General features: G+C 50.5%; 1 protein-coding gene across 1 annotated transcript in view; it reads left to right on the plus strand.

The window, feature by feature from the left end:
- PLXNA4 (plexin A4) overlaps positions 1–15959 on the plus strand; it is a 632199-nt gene that overhangs the window by 466957 nt on the left and 149283 nt on the right. Inside the window, exons 7-9 of the mRNA XM_054015834.1 lie at positions 3157–3310; positions 7974–8073; positions 10215–10329. Coding sequence (XP_053871809.1) covers positions 3157–3310; positions 7974–8073; positions 10215–10329 — 369 coding nt within the window. The remainder of the gene's footprint in view (positions 1–3156; positions 3311–7973; positions 8074–10214; positions 10330–15959) is intronic.

Consider the following 15959-nt stretch of genomic DNA (forward strand, 5'->3'; position numbering starts at 1 on the left):
TAGGACCATTTAATATACTTCAATTTCCCTTCACTTCATGGACCAGGGTCTCTTTCTCGAACTACCAAAGCACCCAGGCCTAGTACGGTTTCAACACTGAACACTCCAGAGCAGAGGTATGGGGACACTAGAAATAGCAGCTTGCAGCCCATCTCTGCCAGGGTTTATGCTTTGCTCCATTCAACCCCCTCTCTTCCTCGGCACTAGATGTGGCCCCTGTGGCAGAGAGCTATTAAAGGCAGCCGTTGGCACCGCAGGACATTTATGATACAAGTGGAGCAACTAGTTTTACTGTTCCTTGTGGAAAAGCCTTTTCTAGGGACAAGAAGAGAGTTCATTGTAAAGGGCCCATTCAGTTTCCAACCTGTCTACGGTACCTGATGACAGCAGTGCCCCTTTTATTGCTGTTTTTGTGTTGTGAACACGTGCCCACTAGGAACTGAACCGGGGCCTATTTCATACAGGCTACTGAACAGCTGCCACATGGTAACTCTTTCTGGTCATATTGACCTGGGATGGCTTTGAACTCACAGCCTAGAAATGAAAAGCTCCATCTCCCTTCAGTGTTCCTTTGAGCCAGTCAGTAGCTCCCCATTCTTTGTGGGCTCAGTGGAGTGCTCACGGTCCACTAGGTGGCCATCTCTCAGGTATTTTGAGTAAGGTGTTTGAGGTTTATTTTTTAGTCTGTGTGTCCAGTCCCTGCGGCTTTGTTTCTGCCTCTTACCTTTCCGGTGACTTAACCTTCCCAAGAGTACGACAAAAGTAATCGGAGACATTGTAAATTGTTTGTTCTTCTGGGAGTGCAACTTATTATTTTTAATTCTCTCAATAGTCTTTGAATTCTCCTATGTTAGAATAAAGACTGGCTCAGGGTGATTGAGTCACCATGGCAGTGCAAGTCAGCCCAGAGCTATTGTTGTCCTCAGCATCTTGCTGTCTGATGGCCCATATGAACTGAGTTGTTGGGTCTCAGTCAGCTCCTAGTGGACTGGTGTCCACAGCACAGTAACTACCATCTCAGATGGTTTATCAGCAAACCCTAGCACAAGTCAAAGACTGATTGGGTCATGGAGACTACACTGAGTTTTGGGCAATTCTGGTTAGGGGAGAGCCTCTTCCGCGATCATGCCAAGTTCTTCCCTGATGTGAGGGTAGGGAATGTGCCTGTTTGCTCAGCCGGTGCTTAGACCTATGGAAGGTATTGTCCACATGGCAACACTGACTCTTCTTTGGCAGCAGAAGTGCCCAGGGACTTGGGAGTCACATCTGGGTCTGGCTCAGTCCTAGGCTGCTGCTCATGGACTGTGTGAGAGGAGAGAGGTGCTGGAGAAGGGGGCATTCTCTACCCACTGCAGGGGCTCCAAAGCAGGACCTTTTGTTCATTGGTGGCAGCTCCAGGCTTATCACATTTGTGCCCAAGTTATTCAGGCCTTTTCCTTGGTGACTGTGCTCGGAGAAGTGACAAATCTGCATTCTGCATTTTACACACTTGTGAGCAAGTTCCCTGGCTGGGGCAGCGGCCTGGTGAGAGCTCCAGCCTTCCCCTCCACTGCTGGTCCGGGTGCGTTGATGGGAGGGAGGAAGTGACAGAGGTGGAGCCATTCAATAGAAGCATTGTCCCGGGGGCAAGCCCACCCCAGGCCTCAGAGCTTCTCCCTCTCCCCTCCCATAACTTGGCAGGAACAAAGTGCTCCCCTTAACCAGGCAATGAATTTACAGGTGAATTGTAAGACTGATCAGACTAATGGTCCCTCTCTTCTGCACCCTTGCTGTCTCTGAGGTGGTTAATGCTGGATGCCTTAGGGGAAGGCACACAGCTCCCATAATGCACCTCACTGGGTGATGAGAACATACCATGGGAAGGCAACGAGTGGGATTTTTGTTCCCTCCTTCTACTGCTCCATGGATGGGCAGAGGGACAGGTCCATTTTGCTGGGAGCTTCTCTCCCGCTGCATGTGATTGGGTCTCAGATGAGACTCAGATTCTCACAGACCTCATGCTCAGAACTAGCTTATATATGGGGGAGCATGTAATACATTGGCTGAGCACATGTGATCATGTCTCCCTTTAATGGCTGGCCCCAGCAAGGATAAGGCTCTGGTATTTACTAACCATGAGTGGAGTAACGCCTTTAGATCACTGGCAGGGGGCTTGTGCTATTGGTGTGGAAGTACCCTGCTGCCGCTGTTGGTGTCTGTATATTTTTTGGCCACGGTTTGTTACCATGGCAGGTGGGTGTGGTGGGGTGGATGCAGCGGACTGAGAGCAGAGTTATAATTAGAATCATAAGCGGGACCTCATGTAAAATGGATCTTCCGTTCCAAATGGCAAGAAACCCAGTGATGCTTTGTCACGTGAGAACGTGAACGTCCTGGAAACCAGCTGTTCGATTTGTTTATTTCATTACACTTTAGTAGTGGCAAAGCCAGTGGATGTCAGGGATTCCAGAGTGCCGGACAGCGACAGAGCGCCTAGCTGTCCTTTTATTTACCATGCTAGTGCCCCAACACATCATGACCTCAGGGCCTGCTGCTCCTTTAACCGAGGGATCAAATGGGGCAGGCATTTCGGAGCTGCTTGTAAAGGTGAAGTAATTCAGCTGGCCCACTAGAGGGAGCGGATGCTGGTGGCTTACTGAAGGCTGTAACTAGACTCTCTATACACAGGAACTTGTTGGTGACAGAGAGCTCCCTCTGCTGGTGATGCTAGGAGAGGAGGCGTAGAGAGTTAGACTGGAGCGCTACAGTTTCTCTGTAGTCCGCAGAGTGCCTCTTGTGAGTAATAGTCACCTTCCTCAGAAACCTTGTGCCAAGGGGCCAGCAAGCCCCAGTCTTCACAGCCTAGTCCAAAGACTCCCTTGCCAATATTACACCTGCATGACCGATGTCGAGCACGCCACGCCACTGACCCGACTTGAACTCACCCTGCACGGTGAAGCAGCAGCCACTGCCCCTGCATAGCCACACGCCACTTGTGTTTACATCTGCATTCCATCCCCCCCCCAGAGTCGCTGCTTTCTGTTGAAGGAGGATCCTTTATCTAGCAAGAGGCTCTTTGTCCAACCTCTCCAGTGTAATTCTCTTCTGCTGGCCTCGTCTGTCTGCCACTGAGCTCAGCACTCTCTTTCTCTCTCTCCCGCCCCCTTTTGCTTGCAGCTGGTCTTGGAGACCTACAACGTCCCTGAGTTGTCAGCAGGGGTCAACTGCACCTTCGAGGACCTTTCCGAGATGGACGGCTTGGTGGTGGGGAACCAGATCCAGTGCATCTCCCCGGCTGCCAAGGAGGTGCCCCAGATCGTCATGGAGAATGGTGAGTGTCTCAGGCCTTCCCTACGTGAACACTGGGGTGGGTGCGCTGCTTCCCTCCGACCTGTTGGTGAGAGCACAGCAGCTGAGAGAACAGCACATTATTGGCTGGGCATGTGTCTGTACGGGCCCTAACGCTGCCGGTGTAGCAACAGCACATTTACGAGCATTTTGGCAGTCCAGTCTTATGCATCTCAAATGATGGGGCTCGCATCCCAGTCCAGTACATCTCCGTGTCAGGTACGTTATCCAGCTATTCTGCCTGAACGATTCCCTCCTTAATTTCATCACACTCCTCCTCGTTACATCTCTGCGTGCAGTTCCCTAAATCTGTCTCTTCCTCTCTGGCTTTTATACCCTTCAGGTATTTGCAATCCGTTACCCTGTCCCTTTCCCATAATAGCCCCTTGCCCAAGCCAGATGTGCTTATCCTTCCATGCCAGCCCCCAATCCATTTGGTTTCTCTTCCCACAGTTGTCTCCAGTTTGTCTGCAGCCCTCTGCAATGGGGCACTCAGAACTGAACGCAATATTTCAGGTGCAGGTAGGGCTCTAGCTCCCCCTAGTTGCCCAGCAAGACACTGTAAGATGTGCCTATCCCTCTAGGCTTCCCCCAAGGCCTTAAATTGGTTCACAGGCAGGTGGGCAGGTGCAGGGAGAAGCTGCCATTCTTGTTCTCTGTGTTATTTGTGAACTCTAGTGGTGAATTTAGTCCCAGTGAAAGATCCCTAGAGGCCCACAAGTTCTCCCCGTGTGCACTTCAATTCTGGAGTAAGCCTAGGGCAACCAGACAGCAAGTGTGAAAAATCGGGATAAAGGGTGGGGAGTAATAGGAGCCTATATAAGAAAAAGACCCCAAAATTGGGACTGTCCCTATAAAATTGGGACATCTGGTCACCCTAAGTAAGTCAGTCGCCCCTAAGGAGTCAGAAGACAGTTCCTGTCTCCACTGCCCACTCAATCCTTGCCTGCTGTTGACTAGCGTACCAAGAAGGATGCTAGTCAGTGGAGATTGCAATGGGGACTTCTCTGGTATAGGCCGTTGTCCATTAGGGACCTGGCTCAGAGCCACACACAAATGAAAGGAGTGACACTAGAGTGATGGAGAAAAAGGAGCACTTCTAGAGTCTGATTTTCAGAGAAGTTGAGTTCCCACGGCTCCCATCACTGTCAACGGCTGGCATTCTGCACCTCTGAAAATACGGCCCTTGGTGCAGACTGCCAGAAGGTGGATTGAAGAGAGGGGTGGGAGGTTCCATAGCTTGTTCCCAACCCCCGGAGCCAGCCAGTCCCCAGAGCACTGGCAAAGTTGTTAAATATGAAGCAGTTAACAGAGCTGTCAAAGCCATCGGCAGCAGATGGGCAGCAGAGTCGAGTGCTGGTGGCACAATGTATTCAGGAGTGTGTGTGCGTGTGTGTGTACATGTGCGTGTGGAGATGAATTGTCAAACTTGCTTTGGCCTGATTGATTAATGAATCTTTCCGGTGAGGAGGAAAATAATAGAGGTGGAAGAGCCAGCCAGGTCAAAGCCTTGAATTAAACATGGGCTCCTTCATCATCAAATTATTGCAGTTACTTCACCCACGTAACTTCCGCTGCTGACGGGCCCAAGGGAGCCGACTGGGAGGTATGCGGGGTTTGGAGTTGGTGGAGAGGCAGAAAGGGTTAATGATAGTGGAGTGGACGGAGGACGGGGGTAGATGAGGAGTGAGAAAAGGAGTGGGTGGATTTGGGAGCTGGATAATGGGGGGAGGGGTCAGCTCCAGGAGAGGCTCAGTGTCTGCTGTGGATGGGGGGATGGCAGCCTGTGAGCAGTGGATGTTCCCTGTGGGATGAGAGTGGTGCATGGAGGTTGCTCTGGGAGAGCATGCTCAGAGGGGAGCAGCATGGATGGAAGCGAAGAGATGGGATTAGGTGGGGGAAAGAGACTTCAGCATGGTATTGAGCCGCCAATGTGGTATTCCCAGGGGAACCCCCTAAAGACTCAACATACACCTGAGCATGGCAATCCCCTGGGGAACTCAGCAGCTCTTCCCAGCCCCCAGGGATGCTTTTCACACGGGGATCGGCCTTGGTGCCCCCATTCCCCTCAGCGTGGGGTTCACAGAGGGCACCCCCTTCGGGACTCAGCACAGTGTGATGTTCACAGAAGAACCCGCACCCTAGGTGCTGCACGTCCCCCCAGCAGGCTGGTCCCTGGGTTCACTCCACCTCAGCAGAGGAGGTGTAAGGAGGGCCTGTCTGTAAGGGAGTGTAACTTACACCACTCACTCGTCACCTGTGACTGTAGCCCCGCGCCCCCATTGGGTCACACATGCCCCCTGCACACTCATCCTGCCCAGGCTCACAGCATTTAGCAGCAAGCAGCGGAAATAAATGGGGGCAGAACGTTCACCCGGAAAATGACTCCCCAGCAATGGAGAGCAGGTGTGCCCTTCCATTCCTGTGACACCACAACGCTCAGCCGGCCAGCCAGTCATCCTGCAATCCACCCGGCCTCCCTTCCTGGGGGCGTGTTGTGACCCCTCAGCCTGCAGAATGAAGCATCGTTGCTGTAGCATTCAATGTTCATGTCCTCCTTATTCCGATTAGCTCCACACTAACATGGCTCCCTCCTCCGCTCTGCTCTCAGCCTCTCACTTGTTGGCCTGAATTATCATAGACTCTGATTAGGAAGAGATGGAAAAGACCTGGCCAGCCCCAGCCAGTCCAGCTCCCCCATTGGCATATGAAGGAGTATTCCCAATGGTAAACTTTCCCCAGGCTGATTTTAAATGACCCAAGATATGGGACTCCCATCACTGAGAAGGGTCCACCATCTAAAAGAGACCTGGAAATCTTTCCTCGTATTGGTGCTCTTATCTTAGATTTTACTCCCACTGACTGAGCTTCTTGAAGTAAGGACTTCAGGGGTCAGGCCCAATTTACCTAAATTTCCCTGTGCGCAATTCCTACTTATCAGGCCTAGTCCTGGGGTCTGTACTCAGGCATAGCTCCTGCTGACATCACTGGGAGGTTTACCTGTGTGAGGACCTCCAGATCTGGCCCATTATTCCTAGCTGTTTCCTTGGAGTACCATAACCAGTTCAACCACAGCATGTCTAAATTTCAAAAACGTACAGGGGTTAGGAAATGCCATGCTCTGATACCATAGTGATGCCTATAGTTTAAAAATCTAGAGGGACAGTCCTTAGTCATTGCTTGGCCAAGCCATACATATTTAATCCTCTCGAATCTTTCCTTGTGAGTTTTCATTGTTCTTTCATTGCTCTTCAGTGGTTTGGGTTGGTCCTACTTTGAGCAGGGGTTGGACTAGATGACCTCCTGAGGTCTCTTCCAACCCTAATATTCTCTGATTCTTTCAATTTGAGGGATCCGTTCTGGGGCTGAGGTGCCCAGAATTGGATGCGGTGTTCCAAATGTGATCTCTCTCTGTCTCTTCCCTGCCACCCCAACACACGCATCATTATGGAAGCTGACAGCCTGACGATGTGATAACACATACAGCTAAAAATTACATTGGATAACGTTTTCCAAAACACTTAAATGACTAAAGCCCCACGCGGATACAGAAATGTGGATCTGCATCCAATCCATGTCCGCAGGAATCAACTTGTATCCACCCCGCGATTCACACTTCGTCTTTTATCTGTATCCACATACGCACCACACCCACAGCAGCACGCTACCTGGAGTGTCTGTGTGCATGTGTTGTGTACTGTATAAGAAAGCTATATAGCTTAATAAACGTGCACATTATTATTATTGTTGTTGTTGTTGTTATTGTTATTTTAAACATCAATCTGATTATACAACCGGCATCAGAACAAATAGCTTTTTACATTAAAAATAATGAAACAAACATCTCACCTCAATAATGCTTCAAAATCACAAACGGAGCTATGAAATTAAAAAGTCTGCGGCCTATTTAGCTTGTGATTTATTAAGTCTCATAGACTCATAGATTTTAAGGTCAGAAGGGACCATTATGATCTTCTAGTCTAACCTACACAGTGTGAGTAATGCTGTACAAAACACAAAGGCAGACCCTGTTTCCAGGACCTTACTATCTGAATTAGGCAAACAGCTCAATTCAGACACACACAGCACTGGACTGGGTGCCAGAAGGCCTGGGCTCTATTTTCAGCTCTGCCACTGACCGGCTGTGTGACCTTGGACAAGTCACTTCCTCTCTTTGTGCCTGTGTCTCTTCCCAATCCCACCTCTGTCTTCCGTGTTTAGATGGTAGGTTCTTTGGGGGTAGGGACTGTCTCTACCTCTGTGCAGGCCTCTGATCTGAATTAGGGCCTCTAGGTGCTACTGGGATACAAATTCAAAATAATAAGAGCATTGTCTTAAGTGGCCACTGATTCTTGGTACCTCAATCTTTGGGCGTCTGGCTTGAGACACTTTTGGCCTGACAGTGGAATACCCAGCCCTCCATTCAAACCCAAGGAAGCTGGAGGTGCTCCGTGCTTCTGAAAATCAAGCCCTAGACATCCCAAGCTGGGGGCCTAAAAATGGTGCCATAAAACTGTTGCTCCCATTTGGTCATATTGCTGTGGGCTATGCGATGATGCAGACTTTTGACCTGGCCATTAATGATTCATTTGGTTATTAATACAATCGTGCAGTGACCTCTCATGATCCTTATGCTTTTTCCCCAGGAGACCATCACATTGTCCAGCTCCAGCTGAAGTCCAAGGAGACAGGCATGACCTTCGCCAGCACCAGCTTTGTCTTCTACAACTGCAGCGTCCACAACTCGTAAGTTTGTATTCCCCTGACATGCATCTTCCCCCGCACAACCTTATCATGCTGCCTTGAATCCATCCCAGCTGCCCATGCTGGCTGGTCCAGGTAGCACAGAGACGGCCACTTAGGTGTCGAGGAGACCTGCAGTCATGTCTCTCGGGGCTTGGTAGAACATCTGTCCAACAGATTAGCTGATGCTGGGTGACAGGTACCCTCCCGCTACTGGAAACGTGCAGGACAACATGGAAACAATTTATTAAACTTCCTAGTAATGGGCTTTGAGCTGACTTGGTTTGTACTCAGGCACCCCTCAGACAAAACACCACATGAGTGGGGATTTGTCTGAGGACTGACTGAGTGGAAATGGAGTCACAACCTCGGCAAATGGCCATGTGGACTTTAGCGGCTACTCACGTGGAGCCCGATCCTGCACACCCTTGTGCTCTATCCATCCTTGCTCATGCCATCAGTCACTATTAGTTAGCACCAGGCTTGGTACTAAGTGTTGGCAGGATTGGGCCCTGAATGGACAGAGGGACAATCAATGGTAGAGTTGTTTTTGTGTGTGACGTGGACACTGTTCTCTAGGAACTGGATTGATACCACAGGCTGATTTGCCATAGAATAACCTTTTCCTACCAGGAACCCCTTTTTCCATCCTGGATCCTCCTGCTGTGTATCTGGGATCTGGCTGGAACTCCCATCCTGTTAAGCAATATGGGAAGGGCAGGGTGGTCTGGACCGATCCACGAGAACTCCTCCTTTAGAACATCTGATGTGGGACTAGAGTCATCACTGCACAGGAGATGAGTGTGTAGGATTCATATGTCAAGGCAGAGGGGGGACCCCTCTTCAGTGGATTGCTCTGTTCCCAAGCAAGGCAGATGGGCTGTGCCCCATGCCCAGGCCATCATCTTTCCCAGACAGGGCTCCGGAAGTGCCAAGAGGCGATAATTACTGCAGCATAGTGATTCACAAGCAAAGGCAAATCCTATTTCCATGTCCCCGCTGCTTTGACAAACAGCAGCCGGGGGGGGGGAAAAAAAGAAAAGAAAGTGATGGGGTGTTAAATATTTATGGCATGTTTTGGTTTCTGACTTGACAAACTATAATACGCTATCCATTTTTAATTTGATTTATCAGAGTAAGCACTTGTTACCAATTTAAAGAACAGCTCTTTGCATCAGAGCTTAGGGTGGATTGACATAGAGCAAGATTTCAGAGAGGACGGAGAAATGATGTCTGTGTGATGCAGCTGGGTGATATTTTTCACACATGCACGTTTAAAGGATCCAATGGCACATCAGTGCTGGTGAAATTCCCCCTATAGCACTATTTAAACCCTCCCTTACACAGGGATGGGACCTGCATTGGCCATCCTGGCCAGATGAACATGTGAAGAGGGAGCAACTGAGAGTCCTACCATCTGACGGCAGTGGTCTCAGTTCAGTTCCTAGTGAGTCCACACAAGACACAAAGAAGTGGTGTAGAGGTAACTGAGCAAGGACGTGCAGTTGCAGTCAGCCTGGCTTTCCCCCAAGAGAGCAAGAGATGGTAACATAAGGGGAAAGTAAACAAAAAAGCCGACCTGTCCTTTGACCCTGGGTGATGAGCTTGCCTAGCCCTCCCCCTGCCCACCCTGTGCCAGGGCAGAGGGGAGTGGAGCAAAATTAACTCTGTGCTCACCAGAGAGTTGTACCCTGTTCTGCTTGGAAAGTGGGTCAGTAAAGCTGACATGGAAAGGTGCATTCAGAGCCATTTTATACAGGCAGATAAGGGTCATAACGGGCCTAATTCTATTCTCTGACACTGGGTGTAATACCCGGGTACCTCTGTTGACCTCTCTGGAGTTACTCTGGGTTTACCGAGGTGTTTTTGGAATCAGGCCCAACGTCTCTGATTCACAACAGTGTTGGCAGTGCCCATACGGCTCACCGCCACTGACCAAAACCACCATCATAACTGGCATGTGTATGAACCAGTTTCCTTATTGGCAGCCTCAACAGATAGACCAAGGACTGAGCGGGCCATGGAGACTGTGCTCCCCTCTGAGTCGTAGGGTGGGGTGGGGGGCCTTGACAGGGGAGTGTGTGTGCTCCCTGGGTCCTTGAGGGTTGGCTAGGTTTAATGAGTTCTTCTCTCTCTGTCCCCAGGTGTCTGTCCTGTGTGGAGAGCCCCTATCGGTGTCACTGGTGCAAATATCGCCACGTCTGCACCCACGACCCCCGTTCCTGCTCCTTCCAGGAAGGGCGAGTCAAGCTGCCAGAGGTAGGAAGGGACACTGGGGGGACACAGAGGGTTCGTGGGCAGGGCAATGCTTATGTCTGACTGAAACCAACAAACTGCCTCCGTTCCCAATCACCCATTCCTGCCCTTTCTACCCTGTCACTGCAACACCCCTCCCCCATTCCTGCCCTTTCCACCCCCTCACTGCAACATCCTCCCTGCCCCTTCCCCTCCCCATTCCTGTCCCTTGCACCCCTCACTGCAACACCCCTCCCCCTCCCCCATTCCTGCCCTTCCACCCCCTCACTGCCACATCCTCCCTGCCCCTTCCCCTCCCCCATTCCTGTCCCTTGCACCCCATCACTTCAACACCCTCCCTGCTCCTCCCCATCCCCCATTCCTGCCCCTTCTACCCCCACACTGGAACATCCTGCTTGCCCCTTCCCCTCCCCCATTCCCGCCCCTTCTACCCTGTCATTGCAACATCCTCCCTGCTCCTCCCCATCCCCTATTCCTGTCCCTTCCACCCCCTCACTGGAACTCCCTCCTCTTCCCTCCCCCATTCCTGCCCCTTCTTCCCTGTCACTGCAACAACCACCCTGCCCCTCCCCCATTCCTGCCCCTCACTGCAACACCCTCCCTGCCCCTCCCCCTCCCTATTCCTGCCCCTTCTTCCCTGTCACTGCAACACCCTCCCTGCCACTCCCCCTCCCCCATTCCCACCCCTCCCACCCGCTCACTCCCATGCTCCCCTCAACTCACCTTCCCCTTCCCTTCCTCACTTTGCTGCCTCTTCCTACTCTCCCCTCACTCTCTTGAGCCCGGCCCTTGCTGCTCTGTGCGCTGGACACCTGCTGATGTGGGCCAGCATCTCTGAGATCAGGCTGAAAGCCAAATAACTTAACCCCAGCCGGCTGGCTGGCTACCCCAATCCCTCAGCACGGTGACAGGTCGCACGCGGGCATTGTCTGCAATGTCTGACGGCCGAAGCCAGCTGCCAGGAATAGAGGCGCGGTGATCAAAGTGCTACCCCTGGAGAGAGAGCTGACGGGACAAAAGAACAGCCTGTTCGATCGGGGGAGCGCTCTGGTTCTGTTTTCAAGCGCTGTCATCGCCGGGGTTTGCTCTGCGTTGGGGTCCGTTCTCAAACTGTCAGGGCGTCAAGCACAGAGGTGCTTGCCGCCAGCCGGTGCGTTACGGCTCGCTGTCAGCATCTGAGTGCCCGCATTTCTGAGCTGAGCTAAGCGCTCTCCCCGGCTGGGTTGTTGTCCCTGCCACGCATGGTGGAGCAGGCACCGCAGATACATAATGTGTTGTCAGCCTTTCCCAGGCTTGACTTGGAGGCCTGCATCCGAATGTAAGACAGGAACGTAGGGAGCGTTAGTGATGGAAGCCATTACACCTGCCACTGCTCACCGACAAGCAGGCTTCCAGGCTCCCGAAGCCAAGGGGGCTGCAAAGAGAGGATGCACTTGTACTGGCGAGGGGGGCTGCTGGGGGAAGGAAGCGGCTTTTAGGCTTGTGCTCCTGGTTACTGGGAGCCTTGATTTCCCACACTGAGGGCCCAGTCCATCAACGCTGTAAGCAGCCGCCCCTGGAAGGCGAGGTTGGGCCTCAGTGCCACTTGCCTAAGACAGGGCTGTAGTGGGCCCTACGGCTTAGCACAGAACAAGCCGCTGTACTTAAAGCGTCCGGCCGGGCTGGAACCCAGTGAGCAGTCACAGGAGCTCAGGAGAATACACATGGAAAGCCACTTCATTACTTCGTGGTGAGGAGAAGCCTGAAAGCGTTCTGGCCTGGCGGCTAAATGACCCGAGCTGGCCTGTTTTTCGCCTGTCTGGAGGGACCAATATCCATTACAAGGTCTGATATCTCATGACTCACCGGGCACAGAGACTGTTGCCGAACTCCAGCAGAAAGCTGGGAATCCCTGTTCTCCGCTGACGGGTGACATTTTTTTTCCTAGCCATGAAGGTTCGTAAGGTATAAAACCTTCAATTGACAATGTTGAGATGACACCCTTGCATCTCTGGGGGCTATAGGATAGCACCCTGGTCTGTGACCCAGCCAGTCTGTCCCCAGTCCTTTTGCTGGGCCTTCACACGTTTACTCCATCCTCCTCCCTCTCACTTCTGAAGCCACCCTTCTTCTTTAGCATGCCTGTGGGTTGACAGTTCAATCCTGGAGGCAGCAATCTTGAACTACAGTGACAACTGTGCAGGACATAAATATTCATGGGCGGGAGATTGCCGGTACTTGGCCTCTTGGGACTCAGCCTTCGCTGTTAGTCTGCTTTGAAACTTGCTGGGGACTTGGCAGGAAGACAAGCTGTTCTGGCCGTCAGTCCAGTGTTTGGTGTTTCTGGTAGGTCTTTCCCAACCAGATGGCTATTATTCCCCAGGATCAAGCATCATCAGGAATTGGCGACTGTCAAACACCCCTGCCTGTCACAGGTTCTTTCCACCTTTCACCTCTGGATCAGGTGGGGCCTCAACTCGTCTCATAGGTAATATTTTCTGTTGCACATGTTTCTGCTTTCTGATGGTGCTGCAGTGTGATGCCACCGTGGTTTGGATCCTTGGCCATCCCTTTGTTCAAGCTGCAACCCACATGCAGATTCCTAGTTACCCAGTCAAGAAAACTGGTAGGTAGCAGTGCTGTTTGATCAAAAATGGCCCTTTCCTCTGCACCTGGTGCCATTTACATGGAGTCCCACCCTCCTGCTTTTGAGAACTGGAGCAGATGCTGGGAGCCTAATTCTCCTCTCAAATCATGAACATGTAAGCAGCAGTTTAGGTGGCTGCTTCATACTCAGCCGATTTGTTTCTGAGATATAGCATATGTTTGGCTGTGTGAATTGCACTCTCAGTCACCCTGTTTGGTAGAGGATACTCCCATAAAATTACAGTATTCTCCTAAATGGCTTGAGAAAAATCTCAGTCTCTTGGTTTACGAATGAGGCACAGGCACAATCGTCTTTCACTTTGGACCCAGCATCTGGCAGAAAGCAGCTCAGATCAGGATCTGACATTCTTTGTCCTGCTGCCTCGTGTAGATGAAGCGCCGCTGTGTATTTGGAAAGATGACTCAGCATCAATAGGGATGGACAACCTCCAAAATCAAAATCAACCATGGTCGTTTGCTGCCTGGAAGCACGAGGAATGCCATGTGGCTGCAGGGCAGGTTCTGTTCGGTTGCTGGTCTGGTCTCCGCATGTTTGGCATTCCTCAGTTAACTACACCATAGAATCAAAGAAACTAGAGCTGGGAAAGACCTTCTAGAGCATCTAGTCCATCCCACAAAGGCCAATGGAGGATTGCCCCTAGAGTATATTCTGAAATATTTTGTCCAGTCTCCTCTAAATTTCACAAGTGGCAGGTCTTCCACCACCTCCTGGAGACATTATTCCACGCCTGAGAGATTTCTCGGTGAGTATTTCCTGTTATTCAGCCCAATATTTTCCTCTTTTAATTCTATTCCATGTCTCCAAGTTGTGTCCTTTTTGATTCTAGTCCTTTAACCATTCCTGGCAAGCCCACTAACTGCTTGTGCTGGAGCATTGGTTCCTCAAGCCATATGGCCTTCTAGCTTCTTCAGATACAGCTATCCCTTCACCTACCAACAGGAGACTTTCATGAATGCGGGTTAGATGTTTCACTGCCCAGTGTGGGCATTGGCTGGGACCCAGTTTCTGTCTCCTCTACAGCCTGCCTTCTTTCTGTCATCTTCCAGATCATCCAAAACATCATGTCGTTAAGTGAACCTGTTTCTGTTGGTCTTTCCTCTCCATCCCTAATGCCCTTCTTGCTACCTTGATGTGCACTTTCCCTTCTTTAGGAAGTTCTTCCCTTCCCCAGGGAAGGGGGATGTTGCATACCACTTGGGAGGAGGATGTATCTGCAGTATCAATTGAGGAGGCATTCATACCACCTTAAAGTCCTGGTGTGGTGGACGGACCATCCCATTCACAATCTTGCAGACACACAGCTAAGCCGTTTAGTGACTTCTTGCCAAGCAAACAAGCATTGATGGAACTTCATCACACGTGCAATTGCCAGCAACTCCTCCTATTTAATCAGCATTTCAGCATATCAGACTTGTTCCCTCCCCCACAATCTGGCCCATTTGCTGCCCCACTCACCTTAATTTGACTGTCTTTCCATCTCCCATTGCAGCATGTTGAAACCAAACCCCAGGCCTAGTGTGAACTCAGTCTTCCCACTCTGGTAGCACATGTTCTGGCTGTGCTTATATCCATGACCCCTCTTACGTGCTGGAGTGCTGATAGGGATCTCTCAGGGGCTTGTGTAGTCAAAGCTTGTGCTTATGTCCCACTTTCCTCAGATGCTCCTCACGTCTCCTGGTGTATATAGGTCTGACTCCCTTGCTGGTCTCTCTCGTAGTCCCGTACAGTATGTTCTGATGAGAATTGTTGTGTGTCTTATTGTTATTTGATGGGGTACCAGCTTGCTTTGAAGAATTATCCTACATAAGGGCCATCCTGGGTCAGACCAAAGGTCCATCCAGCCCAGTATCCTGTCTACCGACAGTGGCCAATGCCAGGTGCCCCAGAGGGAGTGAACCTAACAGGTAATGATCAAGTGATCTCTCTCCTGCCATCCATCTCCATCATCTGATAAACAGAGGCTAGGGACACCATTCCTTACCCATCCTGGCTAACAGTCATTAATGGACTTAACCTCCATGAATTTATCTAGTTCTCTTTTAAACCTTAAATCCTATGGGCTGGAGACATAGAGAAGGTCTGTGAGGTCATCTACTTCACCTCTAGCAGAGCAAAGATTTTCCTTGCAGTATAGGCTCCTCTTCACCACCTAGGACATGGCATGTGACAACCCTGGGGGTGGAACATGGCAGCCATTATAACAGCACCAGCAGCACTGAACGAGATCCACAGAAGGAGAGAAGAATTCCCTAGTTGAACATGCAGCGGGAATTTTAGACAGGCAGAATATAATTACCAAGGGTCAGATCTTGAGCTCCATGCTCAGTTCTCACCCACTGAAGTCAATAAAAGTTGGAATAAAGACCTCAAGATTTGGTTCCTAATTTGGGACCAGTTTCCTGTGGCCAGGGCTGGATTAAGGTTATGAGGGGCCTAAGGCTCGTGGGACGGAAGGGCCTAAGTATGAATTACATATTGCAAAAAAAATTATGAAGTCATCAAACATTTCTCTACACACATATATTTACATATTATTTATTCAACGTTGGCACCCCACCATGTCCCTGAGAGTGATTTGGGCAGTAGGCATCCCTTGGGTGGTGAATCTCTAAGAATCAACCAACGACTGGTTGATGCAGAATAAAAAATGTACAATTCTTGGACAAATCAAAAAAAAAAGAAACTGCTTGAACACAACAATAAATGGCAGACTGGCCAACAAGGTTGAGTGAGTGTGCAGCACATGGTATGTAGTCAACCAAAGCATTGTGCTCTTTTATCTTGGCCTGCATCCCTGAATATTTGCCACTCATATTACTTGCATTGTCATAGCTTGTGCCACAACAAAGGCTGATGTCAAATCCCATTTTCGATGAGGAAATGGAGTAGGTACAAGGCAAGTTTCTCCCCTGTGTTGGTGATGTTTATGAAAGTCATGAAATACTCAACTGTTCTGCTGGGTAGAACATAACACAAGATGACAGTC

Source organism: Malaclemys terrapin, chromosome 1 (genome assembly GCF_027887155.1).
Source record: "Malaclemys terrapin pileata isolate rMalTer1 chromosome 1, rMalTer1.hap1, whole genome shotgun sequence".
Lineage (NCBI taxonomy): Eukaryota > Metazoa > Chordata > Testudines > Emydidae > Malaclemys > Malaclemys terrapin.